We start from the raw sequence: 19,673 nt of genomic DNA, 5'->3' as shown, positions 1-19,673 counted from the left end.
TAAAGAAGCACTCATTTCATGTCTTTCATTGAAAAGATTATGAAAATAACCTCTCCATCTGTCTTTAACCGCGTTCTCTGTAGCAAGAACCTTTCCATCCTCATCCTTGATGCACCTCACTTGGTTTAGGTCCCTTGTCTTCTTTTCCCTTGCTCTAGCTAGTTTATAGATATCCAACTCTCCTTCTTTGGTATCTAGTCGTTTATACATATCGTCGTAAGCCGCTAACTTAGCTTCTCTGACAGCTTTCTTCGCCTCTTGCTTCGCTTTTCTATACCTTTCACCATTTTCATCGGTCCTCTCCTTGTATAAGGCTTTACAACATTCCTTCTTAGCCTTCACCTTTGTTTGTACCTCCTCATTCCACCACCAAGATTCCTTTTGGTGTGGGGCAAAGCCCTTGGACTCTCCTAATACCTTTTTTGCTACTTTTCGGATACAACTAGCCATGGAATCCCACATTTGGCTAGCTTCCCCCTCTCTATCCCACACACATTGGGTGATTACCTTCTCTTTGAAAATGGCTTGTTTTTCTTCTTTTAGATTCCACCATCTAGTCCTTGGGCACTTCCAAGTCTTGTTCTTTTGTCTCACTCTTTTGATATGTACATCCATCACCAACAAGCGATGTTGATTAGCCACGCTCTCTCCTGGTATAACTTTGCAATCCTTACAAGTTATACGATCTCATTTCCTCATTAGAAGAAAATCTATTTGTGTTTTTGACGACCCACTCTTGTAGGTGATCACATGTTCTTCTCTCTTCTTAAAGAAGGTGTTGGCTAAGAAGAGATCATATGCCATTGCAAAATCCAAGATAGCTTCCCCATCCTCGTTTCTCTCCCCAAAACCATGGCCACCATGAAAACCTCCATAGTTGCCTGTCTCCCTGCCCACGTGTCCATTTAAATCTCCTCCTATAAATAACTTCTCCGTCTGAGCAATTCCTTGCACCAAGTCTCCAAGGTCTTCCCAAAATTTCTCCTTCGAACTCGTATCCAACCCTACTTGAGGTGCGTACGCACTAATCACATTGATAAGTTCTTGTCCTATTACAATCTTGATTGCCATGATTCTATCTCCTACCCTCTTGACATCTACAACATCTTGTGTCAAGGTCTTGTCCACGATGATGCCAACACCGTTTCTCGTTCTATTTGTGCCCGAATACCAAAGTTTAAACCCTGAGTTTTCTAGATCCTTTGCCTTACTACCAACCCACTTAGATTCTCAAAACAAAGAGATTCCAAGTTCTTAAATCTCTTTTCTTTCAGTCAACAATAATATAGTTCCTCAATCTGATAACAGTTACACCGTAAAAAAACCAGAAACGATCTTAATTGTTCTTTCAGATGAAGCATATGGATTTTCCAGAGTTCTGAAATCGAAAATGACAATAACATCCCGAATTCATGAGCCAGGATACAGTTTTCGATTTACTATAGCGTATCTGTAACCTGCTCGCACCTGGTAATCCGTTCCAACATTTTGATTCGCTAAAGCTCATCACCGAAACCAGGCTGAGTTCACTAGAGCTTAGATTTGTGGTGCTGCATTTTCAGTTGAATTCACCTCTCCCTCAACAGAAACAATCGCGGCAGTCCCGTTAGCAAAACCATCGTCCCCCGCTGCTTGGACAGTGCCTTCAATTTCTGTCACGTTCTGTGGCATCTCAACTTTTTGATCCTTACATACATCAGGATCATTTACCTTCAGGTTTTCAGATGCAACCACACTGTCGGAAACGTTATCTCCCTCAACAGCAGAAGGCATGTTATCAGGTAAGTTTACATCATCCGCTGGCGTCGCATGAACCTTTTTGGCATCATTGTCCATATCACCTTCTGGGCCTGTTGAAGCCTGTTCTTGCACACCATCCATTTGTTGATTTGTTCCTTCAACATGAGATGCACCACCGGGAACAGCATTTCCAGGCTCGTCTGAAGCAGTTACATGATCAGGATTTTCAGTTGTCTGTTGAACAGTCACATTTGCTGTAGCCTCAGCCAACTCCAGATCAGAATTCCTGGCTGCAATTTCTTGTTTTTCTGCTTCTGCTCTGAGTTCATCCATGCGCTGCTGTCCCCTTTCCACCTCAGCTACAAGATTGCCATACCGCTTCTGTAGTTGCCGCTCAAGCTCCTTTTGATTCTGAACTTCCTCCCAGATATTATTTATCCGGTGTGTTGCCGCTAATCTTTCTTGCTTCTGTAAAGCTTTAAAGCACTCAAGTTCTTTTGCAGCAGTGTCGATCTGCTTAAACGTTTCCTCAATTTTTGGCCAGAGACCCTCTTTAGCCCGCATCTGGACAATAAAAAAAGTGCAAATAGTTAATAATCTATAAATTTGGCCTTAAAAAAATGATGAAATGCAGCAAAGGTAATTGTAGGGTATTCTTCTCTGGGATTGCAACACCCTTTTTTCTCCTATTGCAGTCACTTGTTTATTTCTGGCCTTTGGATTGAGTGAATCAGCGGAGAATTGAAAGGCAGAAATAAAGGGTGGCACAAGGAGAAAAAGGGTGTGCGGATATCATTCTATTCTTTTTAGCAACTTTATATGTCAATGTTTTGGGTTCTGTGCAACATCAGATGGTGATGAATCTTATTCAATGCCAAAGGTTAAATATAAGGAGTCCAATGTCCAGCATCATTTCTTTGAATAATTGTTTAAAGTATGAGGTCTTTCATAGATTAGCAGAGGTTATAATTTTATATTACAAGACTAATGCCTCTGAATCTTGCACAATGCTCAAATTTTTGAAAGTGCTGCAAAATTTCTGTTAATTGACAGTTCTAAAATTTAAGTAATAAAAAGCCCACTTTCAACTCTCAAAGGGAACTAACGATGTAAGCTTAAGTTAGAGTAAAAACCCAAGAAATCAGCATAACATGTTCGAAAAAGATGCACCCAAAGCCCTTGCTCTAACAAAAAAAATACGTTTCTATAATCAAAAGATTCAGCAAGCATACCTCATAACCATATGTGCGAACTTTAACCTTGTTCTCAATGCTTGCTGCCTTCTGGATATCATCATCCATCTTCTTCTTCACATTCTCAAACTCACTCTGTAAAGCTGCAAGCTTCTCCATATTTCCAGCAACACTTGATAGACCATAAGCGCCACGAGTAGGGAAGTACATGAGATCGTTCAGGCAAGTTTTGTGTGCTTCAACAAATTCATCTAGGGTTTCGTTTTCATGCCTCATTGCAACACGAAGAATTTCTGCATCTTCCTTTATCAATGAATCAGCCTGCATATAACATGGCGATCATAAAAAACATGGAACTATATAATCATTAGACATGCTCAAAGGTAGTCTGTAAAATCAAAAGACGTCAGGTCAAAATATAAACAGTCAACAAATGAATTGAATTGAATACTAGTCTCACTCTCTCATATAACACATCAGATATTTCTGCACAGGAAGAAAAATATTTTATCATATGTATGCTGATATACATAAATTATTTTTTTTATAAGAATCTATGTCGAAACTTGGGATACATAAACATGAATTATGAATTCATGTATTTTAACAGATCAAAATATATCACCCTACCCACACAGCTGCTTTTAACAGTGCCATTGCTACTCAACAAAACGTAATGCTTAAACATGATAAGATGTTTGCCAACCCAGATACACAAGAACCATTCTCTATCCTATATCAATAGAAAATGAATTGAAGAAACAAAGGCAGTACCACCACGACCAAGCATCTGTGTCCACAATATAAGGGTGGAAACTGGATACATATGAAAACAAGATAAAAATAACCTTAAAAAATCACCACTTAAAGAAAAGGAATAACACATAAGAGGAACTAAAAACATACCTCTTTCAGTTCATCTTCTTCAAAATCTTCTATCACAGGGACAGAAGTAGTAGGTCCATTGGCACTGCGCTTGGAACCTTTCTTTTTCCGTTTGTCTACTTTCTCAGTAAACGGATACTTGGCATTATCGTGCTCTAGTAGGCTAAGAAGTTCTACTTTAACCATTTCATCAGCCTGCTCAATAGGAGTAGGAGGAACAAATGAACTCCTATCTCCATCTGCTTTTATCAAGGAATTTCTGATGAGATCCAATGAGGCAGAAGGAGGTCTAGGGAGCTCCCTCTGCAATACTTTCGATCTCTTCCTAAGTAATGCTTGTTGGCGTGCTTCTTCCTCGGCCCTTTCTCTGGCTAGCCTATCAGACATGTCTTCTTCAATCTTCTCCTCAGGTTCTTCATTATCCTCTGGAACTGGTTGTACGACAATCTGGTACTCATTCTTAGGCTGTGGTAAACTGCCAAAACCAAACTGCAAGTTTCTACGCTGCTCCAGTTTTGCACTATTAGGTGTATCTATTTCTTCATTGATACGAAGCTCATCCCTAATGGGAGTCCCCTTTGGGGTCATGCCAAAAGAATCCCTTGATGGCGTCATGCCAACTCTAGGCGTAAGACCTGTTCTAGGTGTAAGACCACCTCCAGGAGTTGCAGAAGGAGTAAGCATCAGATTTGGCGTTTGAATTTCCTTTTTTCTAGGAGTGACCCCAGAGAAATCTGATGGGTGCAACTCTGGATTATCTCCTCCTAATAATGGTGTCTGTGACTCTCTCATCCTGGCCAAATTTTCTGCTTCCATCATGATAGCATCACCCTTACCAGCAGGTGTTCTTTGAGGCGTTCGTGAAGGTGTCATTCCTAGCCTTGGTGTCTGGGAATAATTTGCAAGAAGAGCTCGAGTTGCACCGCTACCTTCAGCGAATTCTTCAACTGCAAGATCATTAGCATAACCCATCTTTGCAATTTCCTCCAATTCATTGTCCGAAATTTGGGGTGCAGGAAGCATTAGTTTTGATCTCTTCCTAACTGTTTCCGGATCATTCATCTTATTGGCTTGCAGTATAGCTGATGGAGCATCCTGCCTTTGAGCAATTTTGTTCTTAGCAATATCTTGCTTTCTTAACTGTGCTTCCACATCAATCCTTCTCTTCCCCTCGAGTTCCTCAATAGTCGTAGGGTAGTTAGGCTGCTCCACTGGTCTATCTTCATCAGCAACATCATAAAAGCCTGGAGGAGGCTTCTTCTCAAAGGGAATTTCCGCATTGTAGTCTATTCCCTTCCTTTTCCTCTTTCGCTGCCTAGTATCAATGCCAGCAGCCTTTAATTCTCTCCTTTTCTGCAGCGAAGCAAGCCTTCTGGCCTCTTCAAGCTGTTTCTCCCTGGCTTTCCTTTTAGCTTTCTTTCCCCTAGTGTTTGCTAACCGAGCTCGTGCCTCTGAAAGCATCTCCTTCTCATCCTCATCCATATCAACAGGATCAGGACGAGCAGGCTTTGACTCGGGATTTGGGTCAATCTCTCCAGGCCGCAGTTTCCGTGGATCATCACCCGGTTCATAATTCTCATCCTTAACACAGGCTGCATCAAGCAACTTCTCATACCGCTCTAGGCACTGTGACGGTGTACGACCAACAATCGGGGCAATGGTCCTCCATTGTGTAGGCATGAGCTTAGCAAGATGCAGAAGCTTCTCATCCTCTTCTCTAGTCCACTCAGTCTGCAAGAATCGGGGGTTAATGAACAGCATTACAAATTTCATAACTTTCTCCCACCTCATTGCAAATCAATTATTTAAGCATCCAAAATGAATGCGAGCATAACCAAACATTATAAACCCTAATCGAAATCGGTTCCCACAATCGACACACAAAACCTAAGAGCTCAAGTAGCAATTTTTCACCATGTAACATTCAAAACAGAACACAAATCACAATAATGCATAAAAATTATCAAAAAAGTAAAGCAAAAGATTACCTTTTTGATGGAGGGGTCGAGCCACTCGTACCATCTCGCCTTACACTGCTTAGCGGATTTGCGAACCAAGAGCGACGAGATTCGAGCCCACTGGTTCTTCCCATACTTCATGACCGCCGCCTTGAGGATCTCATCCTCCGTGTTCTTCCACACGCCTCCTTTGATCATAATCCTCATCTTGCCCTACTTCTTCTTCGATTCAAACCCTAATAAATTGACGATTGGTACCCAAAACCCTAGGGTTTTTCGACTGGGACGCGACGGAGAAGGTAATCGGAAAATCCCTAGGGGGTTTAAGAATCGGCGACTTCTGGATTTGATAACACCCTTGCGCGCGGGCACATCTCTCTATCTCTCCTCTCTCCCCTCTCCCACTGTGATATTTCAGCTCTCTGTAATTTGAGAAGAGCGGATAAAATTTGGAGATCTGAAAAAAAAAAAAAAAGTTACTAATCGTTTTGGAGGAGGGAAGGGGAATTACAATTAGAAATTAGCGAGTCGGTATGGTTTTAACCCAACCGACCCGACCCAGATATGAAATATGGGTTTGATATTGGACCAGCCCAAACTATTTGATCTTGGGTGCAGTTATTTTGGATTGGGCTGAATGACAGTAGTACCACGTCGAGAATGTTAATCACACTGTTAAACGGTTTATGATTTGATAGTACAAGGGTGAACAAGAAAGCAAACGGATTTGATCATCGTGCAACATTGTAGTATGAAAGAGCTAATAGTATCCCTCAACTATCATGCACAACATGAATTACTATCATTACGTAAAAGTCACAGGTTTTCTTGGCATGGACAGTTCCACATAGGGATCTAGGTGGTCTCAGAATCCTCTAAAGGCCGGAAAAAATACATGTGAAGGTTCCTTGCGAATTAAATGTCTAACATGGAACATTTTTGTGTCCATCAAGTAACTGATAAAATACCTTCTAAGGAATATATTGGCAATATTCGGTAGGGTATGTTAACAACACTCGGTGTTTGGCATTTTTCGACATGCATGAATGCATATGACAATAGAACCACAAAGTGGTCAACAACTTTCCTCATCTGAATTTTTTTGCATGCTACACGCACTGTTAACGTACACAACCTTAAAATTCTAGATCCAACACTGTTTCATAGTCTCTTCTTCATTGTATATTGAAATTCTCATTCATATATTTGTTATAATGCTAACCATATTTAACACAACCTTTATAAAACTGAAACCAAAATTTCGAACTTTTCTGCCACTCTACCTTTGCTATGCATCTCCAGCATGCAGTACTACACTTTGAAGGCTCTCATGCTATTACAAATAGGTCGTATCAGAAATCCATGTCTTCAATATTGGTCACCAACATTTTTCGGGATCGGTATGGCAGCGTTGGAAGAGAAAGGAGGCTGAATTAACCCTGGAAAAGTACTTTTTGACAACAAGTGCTTCTGATGACCATGATTGTCATCCAGTCTAAAAAAGGTTCCTGATGCTTCTTGTATTGGGAAAATTGATGCATGTTAGCTCGGACATTGACGTTCGAGTTTCGTCTTCTTCAAGCGAGAGTTCCAGTAATTCTTTATTTCATTGTATGTCCGGCCGGGCAATCTTGACGCGATGGCGGACCATCTAAAGACAGTACTCAACAACATCGATTAATTCTAGGATGATGATTCAGTCACACTTTCTTTTTTTAATTTTACTGTTAAGTCTATTATTAAGAGTAGAGATTGGGTTACAAACTATTACATTAGTTTAGAAAAGGGGAAGTTTTGAACCCGGAATGCATATGTACAAACCTAACACTCTATATATATATATATACTAAGACGATTAAGTCAATTAAGTATATATACTATGAAATGAATTTTATACAAACCCATTTTCAGGGACCAAATTGATTGTTTTTCTATTTTTCATTTTGATTGGAATGTTCAATTTCAGGGGCAATCTTGATAAAAAAAAACCCACTAATAATATTACGTCATGTATAAAACTCATCTCTCTCGAGTTTATACATCTACTATCCATGCATGACGTATATATCGATTGAGTGATGCCATACTATCTAGTATCTAGTCGTGATCAATTGATCATCATATATTTTATATTTTAAGGAAATAGTTTCGAATAAATCAAAGAAAAATTAAGGGATAATATTAAATAGAAGGATAAGAAGATGTTCATTGATGTCAACTTTGTACAGCTGATGGTATTCCAAGTGAAGTGAAAAGTCTTAGGTTCGAATCTTGTAGATGACGAATTCAATATCAAATTAAGTTGTCTATTGTGTGGCTTAGCTGAACTCATGCTCCCCTTAGTATGTAAAAATATCGATGTATTAAAAAAAAACAAATGAACAAACAAACATTTTTTTTGGAACTTTAATGAAAAGCTCTCGGTATTGTTTACTTTAACGAAAAACCACATTTTTACACTAAAAAGTCAATCCTGGTACCATTCACTTTACCCTTTATTTTTTCCTTATCGTTAAAACTCAAAGTTTTCAAACCATTTTCATTAATTTTCCTTTTTTTTTGGCCAAGAAACAAACAATAATTGACTGCTTAATTATTATGAGATGTCATTTATCAATGGATTTTCCCCCAAAGGAATAACAAATTAATAAAAAAGAAAAAACTTAAACTTATTTGGGGAATTCCTCTAATTTAGTTGTTGAGTGTACTTTTGCTCACGGTACATTTGGTGTAATAATTGGTTGAATTTTTTTTTTTATTTCAAGTTTCCTTTAAACTGTATACACTTGTATACTGGGTTATATTCCTGACACACTAGAAAGTCTCTCGTCAAATGGTGTTAATGTTCACCACTCTATTATTAAAGACGAGTTTATATTTCGAGATTTGTATATTAGCTAAACACAAATCTCTAAATTTAAACAAATCTAACAGTGAGTGAGCAAACTCATATTCCCCATTGTTTATAATAATCAGAAGTTGAACTATATACTAGCTCACTTATAAGAATATTTATATATGTAACAATGGAAACGGAATACATATTCACAGTACCACAGTAACCACTTACCTGAAGAAGGCTTCTCGCTAGGGTTACGATTCTTCTGCTGCTCTTCTCTCTGTATGCAATAGCTCAGTGAATGGGGCCTGAGTTTCTGTGTTCTTGCGTGTGTAGAGAGAGTGCAGGGACCCTTGATGGTGATCAAGAAGGACACTTCCCATTGTGTGATCCTTATCAACTTAAGCCTTATCACAGAGAACATCCATCATTCATATCCATAAGAAGTATTCGAGTATTATCGTCACTATTTTTGCTAGTAACCCTAATTATACAAACTCCTTAATTATCATCTAACAAACATAGTCAATTCCAATCTCTAATAATTTCACGTCTTTAACAAGATCTAAACAAGTGTATAGCTCTCTATAGAACTTACATCATCACTTACTCAAGCAACTGAAATATGATAGGGAATTGTTAATCATGTAAAAGAAGCATACTGTGCTTACATTAGAATCTAAATAATTGATCTAGCTAAATCATTCAGTCAGGTAACGTCAAGCATTTTTGAAAAATCAAAGTAATGAAACCGAGGATTAGTGATTAACATAAAATAATGACATGTTTAACGTGATGCATGACGACATCCAGCATGCTTAAATTGCTCACCAAAAGAGAAAACGCTGGATACTTTTCCTATTTCCCTTTGGTTCAAATGAAAAGGATAATTGTCGTGGTTCTCTTTTTTCCTTTAAAAAAAAAAAAAGAGATCAATTTGTGACTTTGCAGGGCGTACTAATACTTACCACATCACCAGGCCGCTTGCCTGAATGTTGAGTTTATCTCCACAGCAGTACATCCTAAAGTAGTTATCTTTAAATTTAAGGAAAACTAATGAAAATGATTTGAAAATTTTGAGTTTTAACGATAAGGACAAAATAAAGGTAAAGTGAATAGTACCAGAATTGACTTTTTAGTGTAAAAATATGATTTTTTCTTAAAATGAACAGTACCGGAAGCTTTTCGTTAAAGTTTCCTTAAATTTAATCATGAAGTTAGCTTTTGCACTACTTAATTAATTAACTTTAAGCATAATATCTTAAAAGTTTTGGTCCTTATATTTTCCCCTAAACATATCTCCATTGTGTTGCTCTACATCTTTAAAGATGCACTTAACTTTTATTCAGTGAATTGTTAAAAATATAGCAATAACTTTAGGTTATAAAAATTAGGAGCAATAAGAGAAAATAAAACAAGGGAGATTATATTCACACACCTTAAGTTACTTTCTTCACATTTTTTTAATATTTTAATATTTTTCTATCAAGTGTTAGTAGTGAGTGGAAAATATTAAAAAATTAAAAAAATGTAAGAAAAATAATTTGAAATGTGTGAATATAATTTCACTCAAACAAAAGAAGATTAGGGTTTTGGAAAAGTTGACAATGACATAGTGGAGGCTTCTCCAATAATTATAAAGTGCATGTTACCCAGTCCCCCCACTTTTGATACCTTTCGATAGCTTATTAATTAACGTCACTTCACTCATTGTCACAAGAAGAATTAAATGGATAAAATTTCACAAATTTAAGCATTAAGTATGAAGCGTATTTAGTGTTTTAAAACAAGTGATATTTTATAACTATCACAAATGGTTAAGTGGTTGGAAAGAATTTTAGGTCTGTATTCCACGACACATTTTGGGGTTTGACTCTTGGTCCTAGTGAATCACACATGGTAATCAGTAAGAGACTGAAATGTCTCTATAAATCCTTCCAGCTCTCAAAAAGGTGGTCTGCAGTGATGAAGCCACCAACTAATCAATTTTTTTTTAAAGAAAAACAAGCTATATTTTATATGAAAGGTATAAAATCATTTCCAACTCTCAAAATGTGGTCTGCCGTGATGAAGCTACCAAGTAATCAAATTTTTTTTTAAAGAAAAACAAGCTATATTTTATATGAAAGGTATAAAATCATTTCCATCTCTCAAAAATGTGGTTTGCTGTGATAAAACTACCAACTAATCAATTTTTTTTTAAAGAAAAGCAAGCTATATTTTATAGGGAACTTTAACGAAAAACTCCCAGTACTGTTCACTTTAACGAAAAACCACATTTTTACACTAAAAAGTCAATCATGATACTATTCACTTTACCCTTTATTTTGTCCTTATCGTTAAAACTCAAAGTTTTCAAATCATTTTCATTAGTTTTCCTTATTTTATATGAAGGGTATAAAATCATTTCTCTTGTTGTTATAATCAAACGGATAAAATGTCACAGTTTTATGCATTAAGTACTGATGCGTATTTTTGTGTTTTGATACAATCAATGTTTTGTATTAAGTTTATCTAAATTACAAAAAGAAAATTCAAACTTCATTGCCGCAGAAGAAACGCACTGCTATAGCAAACTCAACTAGACATATACCTGCAAGCGTATTTGGTGTTACATGAACATAATACATCGACGATCAAGACTAAATAGTTTGTTAATTAATAGACAGAAAAATATATGAATGAACATTATCCTTATCTTTAAGACACCTATGAAAAATGGTCGGACCACGGCAGCCTCCACCTTCATGGAGAAAGTGACATCCGATCATCATCCAGTTCCATGCTTTGAGTGAGTAAAATGCATGCAATGCTGGACCAATTGCTATTGTTTGTTTTTTCATACGATCGACACATGATGATGGTGACATTGCAAAGAGTACGGAATAGCTTCCTCCACTTTGTTCTTTTTAGTTTCTTTTTCATTTTTGTCTTGAGTTACCTTTTTCTACAGTTTCAGTTTCATCAAAAGGTGGAGAGGATGAGGAAGTGATAGCAGACAAGATGGTGCTCTCTTGTTCTTGTTTTGTTTATGCCAAATTGGCAGAAAAGTGCTACAGCTACTTAATGCTACTGTGGAGCCCAAAGTACACTTGGGAAGAAGGCATTTCGTGTAGGTATTATCGTGTGTAAGTTTCTGCATGACTAGGACTTTTGAGACTGATACTCTGTAAGAAGAATACTAAGGGACTCCAGCAAAAGTTAGACTCTTCATATAAATTTTTTCACTTCATGTTTAAACGTCAATTTATGTGGCTTTGGTGGTTGGAACGATCCTCACATATCTTTAGTACTTGGGGTTAACCTTTTTTAAGCCCCTTTGGCCTTGAGCTTCTCAATCTCTCTTGAGCTTTTTGCGGCTTCTTTTCCTACTTGCGCCATTATGTGAGCCTAAAGGTGCCCAACATAAACACCTTTGCTTTTTTAGTTTCTTGTTACATTTGAGATTCGTATTTTGTAGTTTCAAATATTTTGTTTTGAAGTATTCTACTATTCAGATAATGTACTTCATATGTATTGAACACTCTTTTAGCCCAAATGAATGACCCCATTTATTTAAAATTGTTCACATAATTAATTTGTAAATATCATCTATCGTTAGTGTAGTACTCGTGTAAAGGACCATAACTCAATTAAATCCAAATCCAATAATTAAGGGTCTGTTTGGTATCATATTTGAAATTTTTTATCATTTCTCAAAACATTTCTTAAAAACATTTCTTGAAAACAATTTTCTTTAAGACTCAAAAACTTGATTGGTTTGTAATTTAAAAATTTTAAATCTTAAGACTTAAACTAAACAAAGAGATCTAAAGAGAGGGGGTTGCTTGAGAGGGAGAAAGAGGAGAGATGAGGAAATAAAGTAAGAAATGATTGAAGAAAAGAAAAAGAAGAGAGAGGATCAGACGAGATAGAGAGGAATATGAGTGAGAGAAATAACTGAGAGAATGAAGAAAGCAGATTGGAGGAGAGACAAAAAGGTAAAAAAAAAAATGAGAGGAGAAAGAAGAAAAGAGCGATAGATTTGGAGTGAGAGGTGAGGAGAGAGAGAAAAGAAATGAGTGAGTTTAAGTTTAAAAACTTTAAAAACTCACTTCTTATGTTTTTAGATAATAGACTATATTTTTTAGTTAGTCTTGAGTTCAGTTTTTAAAAATAGTCATACCAAACAAGTTTTTAAGGCCTAAAATTTGAAAATTATTTTTGAGTTTAAAAAATTGGATTCAAGTAGAGTATTAAACCAACCTCTAAACTTTTCTTGAGAAAAAAAAAGGAAATCTCAATTACATGAAAGCAGTTTAACGGATTACAATTGGATTTGGGTATGATCTTCGATAAATCTTATAATTTTCATTTTTCTAAAAGAGAAAATTGACAACCAAATGAGTCATACCCCAACTCCAAAATAAAACAAGAGGGTTTCAAATAAAAACAAACTCAACAAACTTGTTTATTTCATACCGATGTAATTATTATTTTTATACAATTAAACCGTACTTATTAACCATAATATTTTTCCGTTTCAATAAACAATTCATAATCGCTCACACCTCAACACTAAAAAAAATACAGTAAAAGAAGAGATTTTTCAGTGTACCTGTTACACCAACTGACATAACACAAATAGTTGGATATAAAATATAAAAAAAAATCAATCATTTTTATTATGACTCTTAATGTACTGGATCGGGCTCCGGCACTGAAAATACTTGTTAATGGTTACTAAACTTGTTCTAAAAATAATAAAATTCGTTTTGGTTTAAGGAATATCCTCCCTTTTTAATTATTTCTTGAAGGTTCTTCTGGAACCAAAACCAATTTTCCCAAATTGGGCTTTTTTCCATTTCCGCACACTGAAACCTAAGCAAAAACAAACAGGGGTATTAACGTCATGTGACATAACGTGTACCGTACATCGCAGCCGTCCAATTTCCACTGGGAACATCAGTAAATTTACACCTTTACCCCACCAAACCGAATATTCTTCGGAGTATTCCACTTTTCTTCCTCCTATAAATCTTCAGAACCCCAAAGAACCTGCAACAACAAAAAAAAGCCCAAAACTTCACCACCCAAACACGGCCTTAATCGAAAAATCCCCCCAAATGTACGACACATTGAAGAACTCCTACCAGCTCTTCGAAGAAATCGGCCGCGGCCGGTTCGGCACGATCGTACGAGCCTTCTCGCCGGATTCGGCCGAGTTCGTCGCATGCAAGATCATCGACAAATCGGTCCTTACCGACGAAACCGACCGCGCGTGCCTCGAGAAGGAGCCCAAGATAATGACCCTTTTGTCTCCGCACCCCAACGTTCTCAAGCTCTTTAACGTCTTCGAGACCGAGGACTCGCTCGCGATGGTGCTCGAGCTCTGCGAGCAGGAAACGCTCTACGACCGGGTCGTGAAGCGCACGCTCTCGGAGCCCGAGGCCGCCGCGATCATGAAGCAGCTGCTCGAGGCCGTATCGCATTGCCACCGCCTCGGCGTGGTTCATAGGGATTTGAAGCCGGAGAATGTTCTGTTTGATTCGAAGAACAATTTGAAGCTCGCGGATTTCGGGTCGGCGGAGTGGGCCGGCGACGGCGGGGTCATGGAGGGCGTGGTCGGGACGCCGTACTACGTTGCGCCGGAGGTGCTGATGGGCAGGGAGTATGATGAAAAGATCGATGTTTGGAGCGCCGGCGTGATGATGTACATAATGCTCGGCGGGATTCCGCCGTTTTGCGGCGAGTCGGCGACGGAGATCTTCCAGGCGGTTTTGCGAGGGAATTTGAGATTTCCGCCGAAGGTCTTCCGATCCGTATCGCCGGCGGCGAAGGATCTGTTGAGGAAGATGATTTCCAGAGACGTTTCCCGAAGACTTTCTGCTGACCAGGCACTTAGTAAGTTTCTTACTTTCTTCTAATTTTCTAATTTATTTGGTTGAATTTAATCCAAAATTCCATCTTGTGATTTGGGTTTTTGTTAATTCATTTTTTTTTTAAATCTAAGATTTTTTGTTAAATTTTAAATTTTGTATATTTTCACCTGTCAATAACTTGAAACTTGATTTTGAATTTTCTCTTTTGGTTTGATAGCAGCGATATTCTACTTTAAACTAATTGGAGCCGCGAAAACTAAAATTCGAGCTATAATTACTTATAAAGTCTATTTCTTTGTGAAAAATTTCAGGGCACCCATGGATCTTAAGTGGTGGAGAAGCAAATCCAATTGACTAAAATCTGACTTTTGGGTCAGTCATGTCAATGAACCAAATCCAAGTACATAGATCCCAAATCCATCCAATCTATGTGAATACGAAGCAATCCCACTTTCCTCTCTAAAAAAAACAGAAAATCCTGCCGTCAATGGATCCAGGAAACCCCTCTTCCTCTCAAGAGCTCTTTTAGCTAGGAAGCAGAAGCAGAAGGAGAAAGACTTGCATGGAACGACGTTACAGTAGAAGATGAGATGGATCAATCAGTTTTTCATGAAACGAGTTCACCGTCAAGCGAAGATGATCAATTCCAATCAATCTTTCATGGAACGAGTTCACTGTCAAGAGTACGACGATCAGTCAGCCTGGAGATGTGGAGAGAGAATCTTGAGAATGTAGATAGAAAATGGGGTTTATGGGGATCCTTTGTCTTTCCCCGCCTTCTCTTGTTATTTTATTTTTTTTTTTCGGTCAGACAGAGATTCGGAAGTGAGAAAGCAAACTACTCCCATAGCTTATGTGCTACTTTTTAAGTTAAAATCGATGTTTTGTGTACCAAAAACGTTGTACGAATCCGCGGAATGTGAGTGTTCAACTCGGAATATGAGGAATAAGTTCGTGTTGTGTCTACGAAATGTGAGTGTTCAACTCGGAATCTGAGTTTTCTTTTTCTTTTCTAGTGGTGGATTTAATTTTGTGTTGTGTTTGCGAGTGCACCGCCGTATACGGCCGGCCGGATGTAAGAAATTTTTTTATGAGTGCTGATAAACCCACTCCGTTGTCTTATCTTTCTACTCCACTAGTTTATAAAGTTTTTACTACCATTTTTACCCATTTGTAAAATTACATCAAAGGACCTGGAAAAATCTCCCTACCCACGCTTGCATCACAGAGGAGGCCTACGCCGTCATAGTTCTTCCCCGGTGACATCTGATCTCAGGGCGGCGTCGCCTGAATGTCCAACCCCCAGAGAGGGAAAGAGAGAGAGATCGCAAACCACCACCACCACCGTCAAACCCATACGCTCTCGATCACCAACCCCAACACCTCGTTAGTTCCCTTCGTCAATCTCAAACTGCTCCAAGAAAATTAAGTTCTCAGACCCACCATCTGCCTCCACAATATTGACGACGGCGGCTGATGGTCTAGTTATTCCAGGTGAGTCTCGCGCGCAGCGGCCGCGTCTCGAGATCGTTCCATGGTTGTTTATTGTTTCGTTCATATTTGTCATAAAGTTGGTATTAGGGGTTCGATAGACCTATCATCATTCGATCTGCATGTTGTAGATGTAGATGGAATTTCGAGGAGAGGACCTCTCATGTCCAACGGCGACTGCACAGCCCAACGTCAACTAGCTTCAAATCGAGGCCGTTCGACTGGTGATGCAGTTGGGGTGAAAAAAAAAAAGGACTTAGATATTTGAGGTTATTTTAGGAATAATTGGGGTGGATGAATAGGATTTTAGTTTTTTAATTTTGTATGATGGATGAGATTATAATGTGGGGCGTAGAAATAAGACAATGAGGTGAATCTAGTAGCACTGTTTTTCTATATAGTATGTGCCCTTAAAATTTAAATATCCATGTGCAAGTGTACTATATTTTGTGCAGGCATATTATAGCATATGCTTTAAATCAAGGATAATCAACGCTCCCATTAAATCACATGAAAAGTTGAAATGGGTACACAGTTGGAAGTTCATATGCAAATTATGCCACAAAAATTGAAATATACCTAATAGGGGACCCATAATCAACGGATGTTTTGACTTTTTAATGATACTTGGGATGCATGTTAGGCAGGTGATTTAGCTAGATCAGTGTGCCCACTCTTTTACTATGTTTGTTTGCACCTAAGTTTTCTTAGTCGTGTTAGTATACGTTTATTTGGACCTATGATTTCTATTTAGTGACTGATTAGAGCAACTTTTACATTAGGTGGGATTACGGAGTGAAACTAAAGTACCTACGCATATTTTGTTGAGAGTTGTTGAAATGGCGTGATTAGATATCTTTTCGCGATTATTCCCTTATCAAAATGCATATCAAAAGAAACTTCTAAGACACAAATACATTGTCGTTATGACACTAAGGATGATTACGTAAAGTCTGGTGAGACCAAAGTATACAAGCTTGTTTGGCGTGAGCTACAGTTGAAATGACATGGTCAGACATATTTACGCAACGATTCCCTTGTTAGAAATGCATATCAAAAGAAAATTTTGCATTACACATTACACTGCCATTATGACACTAAGTAGGATTACGTAAAATCGAGGGACAAGGATTGTCTGCCCTCCCACTTCTGGTGCCCTCCTGTTTGTGTAGTCACGGTTAAACCACGTCAATATTTTATATTACTATTCATTTTTGTTTTATTATCTCTATAAAAAATAATTTAAAATGTTGACGTAACTTAATCGTAATCATACAAAACAGAAGGACACGGGAGGGTACCAAAAATGGAAAGGCAGACAATCCTTGTCCAAAATCGAGTGAAACCAAAGTATACAAACATGTCAAGTATGAGAAGTGTTGTTGAAATAGCATGGTCAGACATTTTTACGCCTCATCGATGAATATGATGCCGTTGTCATGACGTTTCATCGATGTTCTCACGGGGGCAGGCTGCAAATTTCAGAAATGTCATTACGGAATCTAGCAAAAGGGATGAATATGACGCCAGTATCCAAGTGTCCATATTAGAAGGAACCAGCTCAAGTGAGCTGTCCAACGTATATTGAATCCACCCACCATTTAGGCTCCCTGCAGTCTACAACTCTACATCTGGAGGAGGACCAAATTACAATGTAATCTTTTTTTTATGGTCAGAACCAAATTTTTTTATAAACAAGACAAAGATTAAACGATTAATTATCCAAATCCCAACAACACTCTCCGTAGACGAACCTTGGTTGCTGTGGCACAACCACAATAATGTTGAAATTGGAGGAACGACATCCCCTCCTGAGCATGGGGATCAAAACCTGCTAAACAACTTATCTGGATCTTTGAAATTTAATTCAACGACTGCAATTATTATAATTTTAGAGAAGTCCTCTATTTGGAACCGTTTGATCAAATTTCAAGATTCTGGATGAGTTGCTCAGCAGGCTCCGGTCCCTATGCTCAGGAGGGGATCCGGTTCAGAAATTGGAGCCGCGTAATTCTTTAACTACTTAATTAATTGTTTAATTAGAAAGAGGAATCTCTCCGGATTCTAGCCGTTCATTGTACATTATACAACTAGTTTTCGTCAAATACTATTTATGTTTAATTTTAAATAAAATAAATAAATAATTTATGACCGTAATAATGGTTAAAATGTGGAATCCGAATGGAATCCAATTCCGTTTAATTAATTAATCAAATAGGTGTGTAGGGGTTTAGGTATATTATAGTTGGAATCACGAGGAGGACACTTGGCAAGTATGATCAGATCAGTCACCCATCATATCAGTTTAATCTGGTCTTCTCGATCAGTGTGCAGTCAACTGCACTGCGCACAGCCCCTCTCCCATGTGGTTGGACTTCGGATGCACACCATAAACTAAAACTACTGTGTGCATCTGTGTGTGATATGATAAGTTCACGTGGATATATCTCCTTATCCGAGTCTCTGTGCGCTTCCGTAATTGCTTCGTACCACCTTCTGTTTTTTCTCTCCTTTTCCTTCTAAACCAAAGAGTGAGTTTTGGGGCTCCTTTTGCGGGGATTCAATTGAACTTGCCTCAAGTGATATGCCGGATTCAAAGAGTTGAGGAATAGAATAAGAGGAGGGATTTCTCACCTTAATTTCGTTCGGTATAGATAATATCATTTATTAAAATTTTTTTTAACAAATTAATAATTTAAAAAGACAGATATTCGTATTGACAAGCGAGATAGTCAATTTTCTTGTTTTACCTCGCCTTTTCTAGCCTATTCTTTTTGCTTTTTTTACCTAGCTCTTGTCTTCTGACTTTTTGTCTTTCTATATGTTGGGATACCACATTTTTTTAACAAATATATATATATTAAGGAGGGAGAGGGGTGAACTTAGTTTCATAATAAGCTAGCAATAATGTGGTTTAAATTTATCTTTGACGAGACTCGAACCTAAGACTTCTCACCTACAAGTGAAAAAAGAATATAACTATGTCGTAGTACTAAGTGGCTGGAATACCACATTTGTAGACCATATTTTAACTACCTCTTTAATATACGTAGAGTCAACTATATAAATAGGTATTATATCTATTAAAGAGATGATTTATATGTGATTTACAAAATGTGATATCATTAGTATTTTTTTTTTACCATGATATGTTGTATGGTATGGACTAAAGTAACAGAGAGTTGAATATGTGTTTAATGATTTAGTGATCAAGGATTCAATGACCAATGTTCAGGTGTATACTATATTTTAGTGCATTTATTAAAATAACTTGTAATAAAATATGATTTGCAAAACGAGGAATGATTTAGGTGACAAGTGGTGTACTGAGTACTACAAATTGGGCGATATTGTTGAATACATTTTTAATACAATGAGCCTCACAAAAAATATCGAATTTCTGCCCTGAAAATGGGATTTTTTAATACAAGATGAAAAATGGGATTAACTATAACAAAATCTCAAATTTCTTTGAAATGAATGTCAAAATCGAGCAAGGAATTAATGAAAAGAAAAAGAGGTCAACAAATTTGCAATATATTCCTAAATATATCTCCTCAAAAATAATTTTGAGACATGTGCAATTAGGTATAACCCCACGCATATAATTTGTTTCTTTATATAAAAGCAAATGTATGTGACTAAAGTGGGTGGCAAATTGGCAGTGTGGAGTAGGTATCTAATTGAAAGACACATTGCCCTACCT

The 19,673-nt window shown here is 37.5% G+C and overlaps 2 protein-coding genes across 2 annotated transcripts; one reads left to right on the top strand and one right to left on the bottom strand.

The window, feature by feature from the left end:
* Positions 1–1,227: 1,227 nt before the first annotated feature.
* Positions 1,228–6,287, bottom strand: LOC103451063 (cell division cycle 5-like protein). The gene is made up of 4 exons (XM_008390490.4): positions 5,807–6,287; positions 3,840–5,549; positions 2,973–3,254; positions 1,228–2,304 (listed from the first exon to the last, which is right to left on the bottom strand). The coding sequence occupies exons 1-4, from the start codon at positions 5,981–5,983 to the stop codon at positions 1,537–1,539; spliced, it is 2,937 nt and encodes a 978-aa protein (XP_008388712.2). The 5' UTR covers positions 5,984–6,287; the 3' UTR covers positions 1,228–1,536.
* Positions 6,288–13,600: 7,313 nt separating this feature from the next.
* LOC103451062 (phosphoenolpyruvate carboxylase kinase 2) lies at positions 13,601–15,447 on the top strand. The gene is made up of 2 exons (XM_008390489.4): positions 13,601–14,498; positions 14,788–15,447. Exons 1-2 carry the CDS (start codon positions 13,721–13,723, stop codon positions 14,832–14,834), a joined length of 825 nt encoding a protein of 274 aa, XP_008388711.2. The 5' UTR covers positions 13,601–13,720; the 3' UTR covers positions 14,835–15,447.
* The last annotated feature ends 4,226 nt before the right edge of the window (positions 15,448–19,673 follow it).

The sequence above is a fragment of the Malus domestica genome, chromosome 12 (assembly GCF_042453785.1).
Source record: "Malus domestica chromosome 12, GDT2T_hap1".
Classification (NCBI taxonomy): Eukaryota; Viridiplantae; Streptophyta; class Magnoliopsida; order Rosales; family Rosaceae; genus Malus; species Malus domestica.
The sequence above is the reverse complement of the archived record's forward strand: the minus strand, read 5'-3'. Positions and strand labels throughout refer to the sequence as shown.

Bases quoted from the DNA above. Each gene is read 5' to 3' on its own strand.
- LOC103451063 (XM_008390490.4), bottom strand. From the start codon at position 5,983: ATGAGGATTATGATCAAAGGAGGCGTGTGGAAGAACACGGAGGATGAG. The intron at 5,550-5,806 runs GTAATCTTTTGC...CGATTCTTGCAG, and splicing joins TCGACCCCTCCATCAAAAAG to ACTGAGTGGACTAGAGAAGA. The intron at 2,305-2,972 runs GTATGCTTGCTG...TTTATTGTCCAG, and splicing joins TTCGCACATATGGTTATGAG to ATGCGGGCTAAAGAGGGTCT.
- LOC103451062 (XM_008390489.4), top strand. From the start codon at position 13,721: ATGTACGACACATTGAAGAACTCCTACCAGCTCTTCGAAGAAATCGGC. The intron at 14,499-14,787 runs GTAAGTTTCTTA...GAAAAATTTCAG, and splicing joins TTCTGCTGACCAGGCACTTA to GGCACCCATGGATCTTAAGT.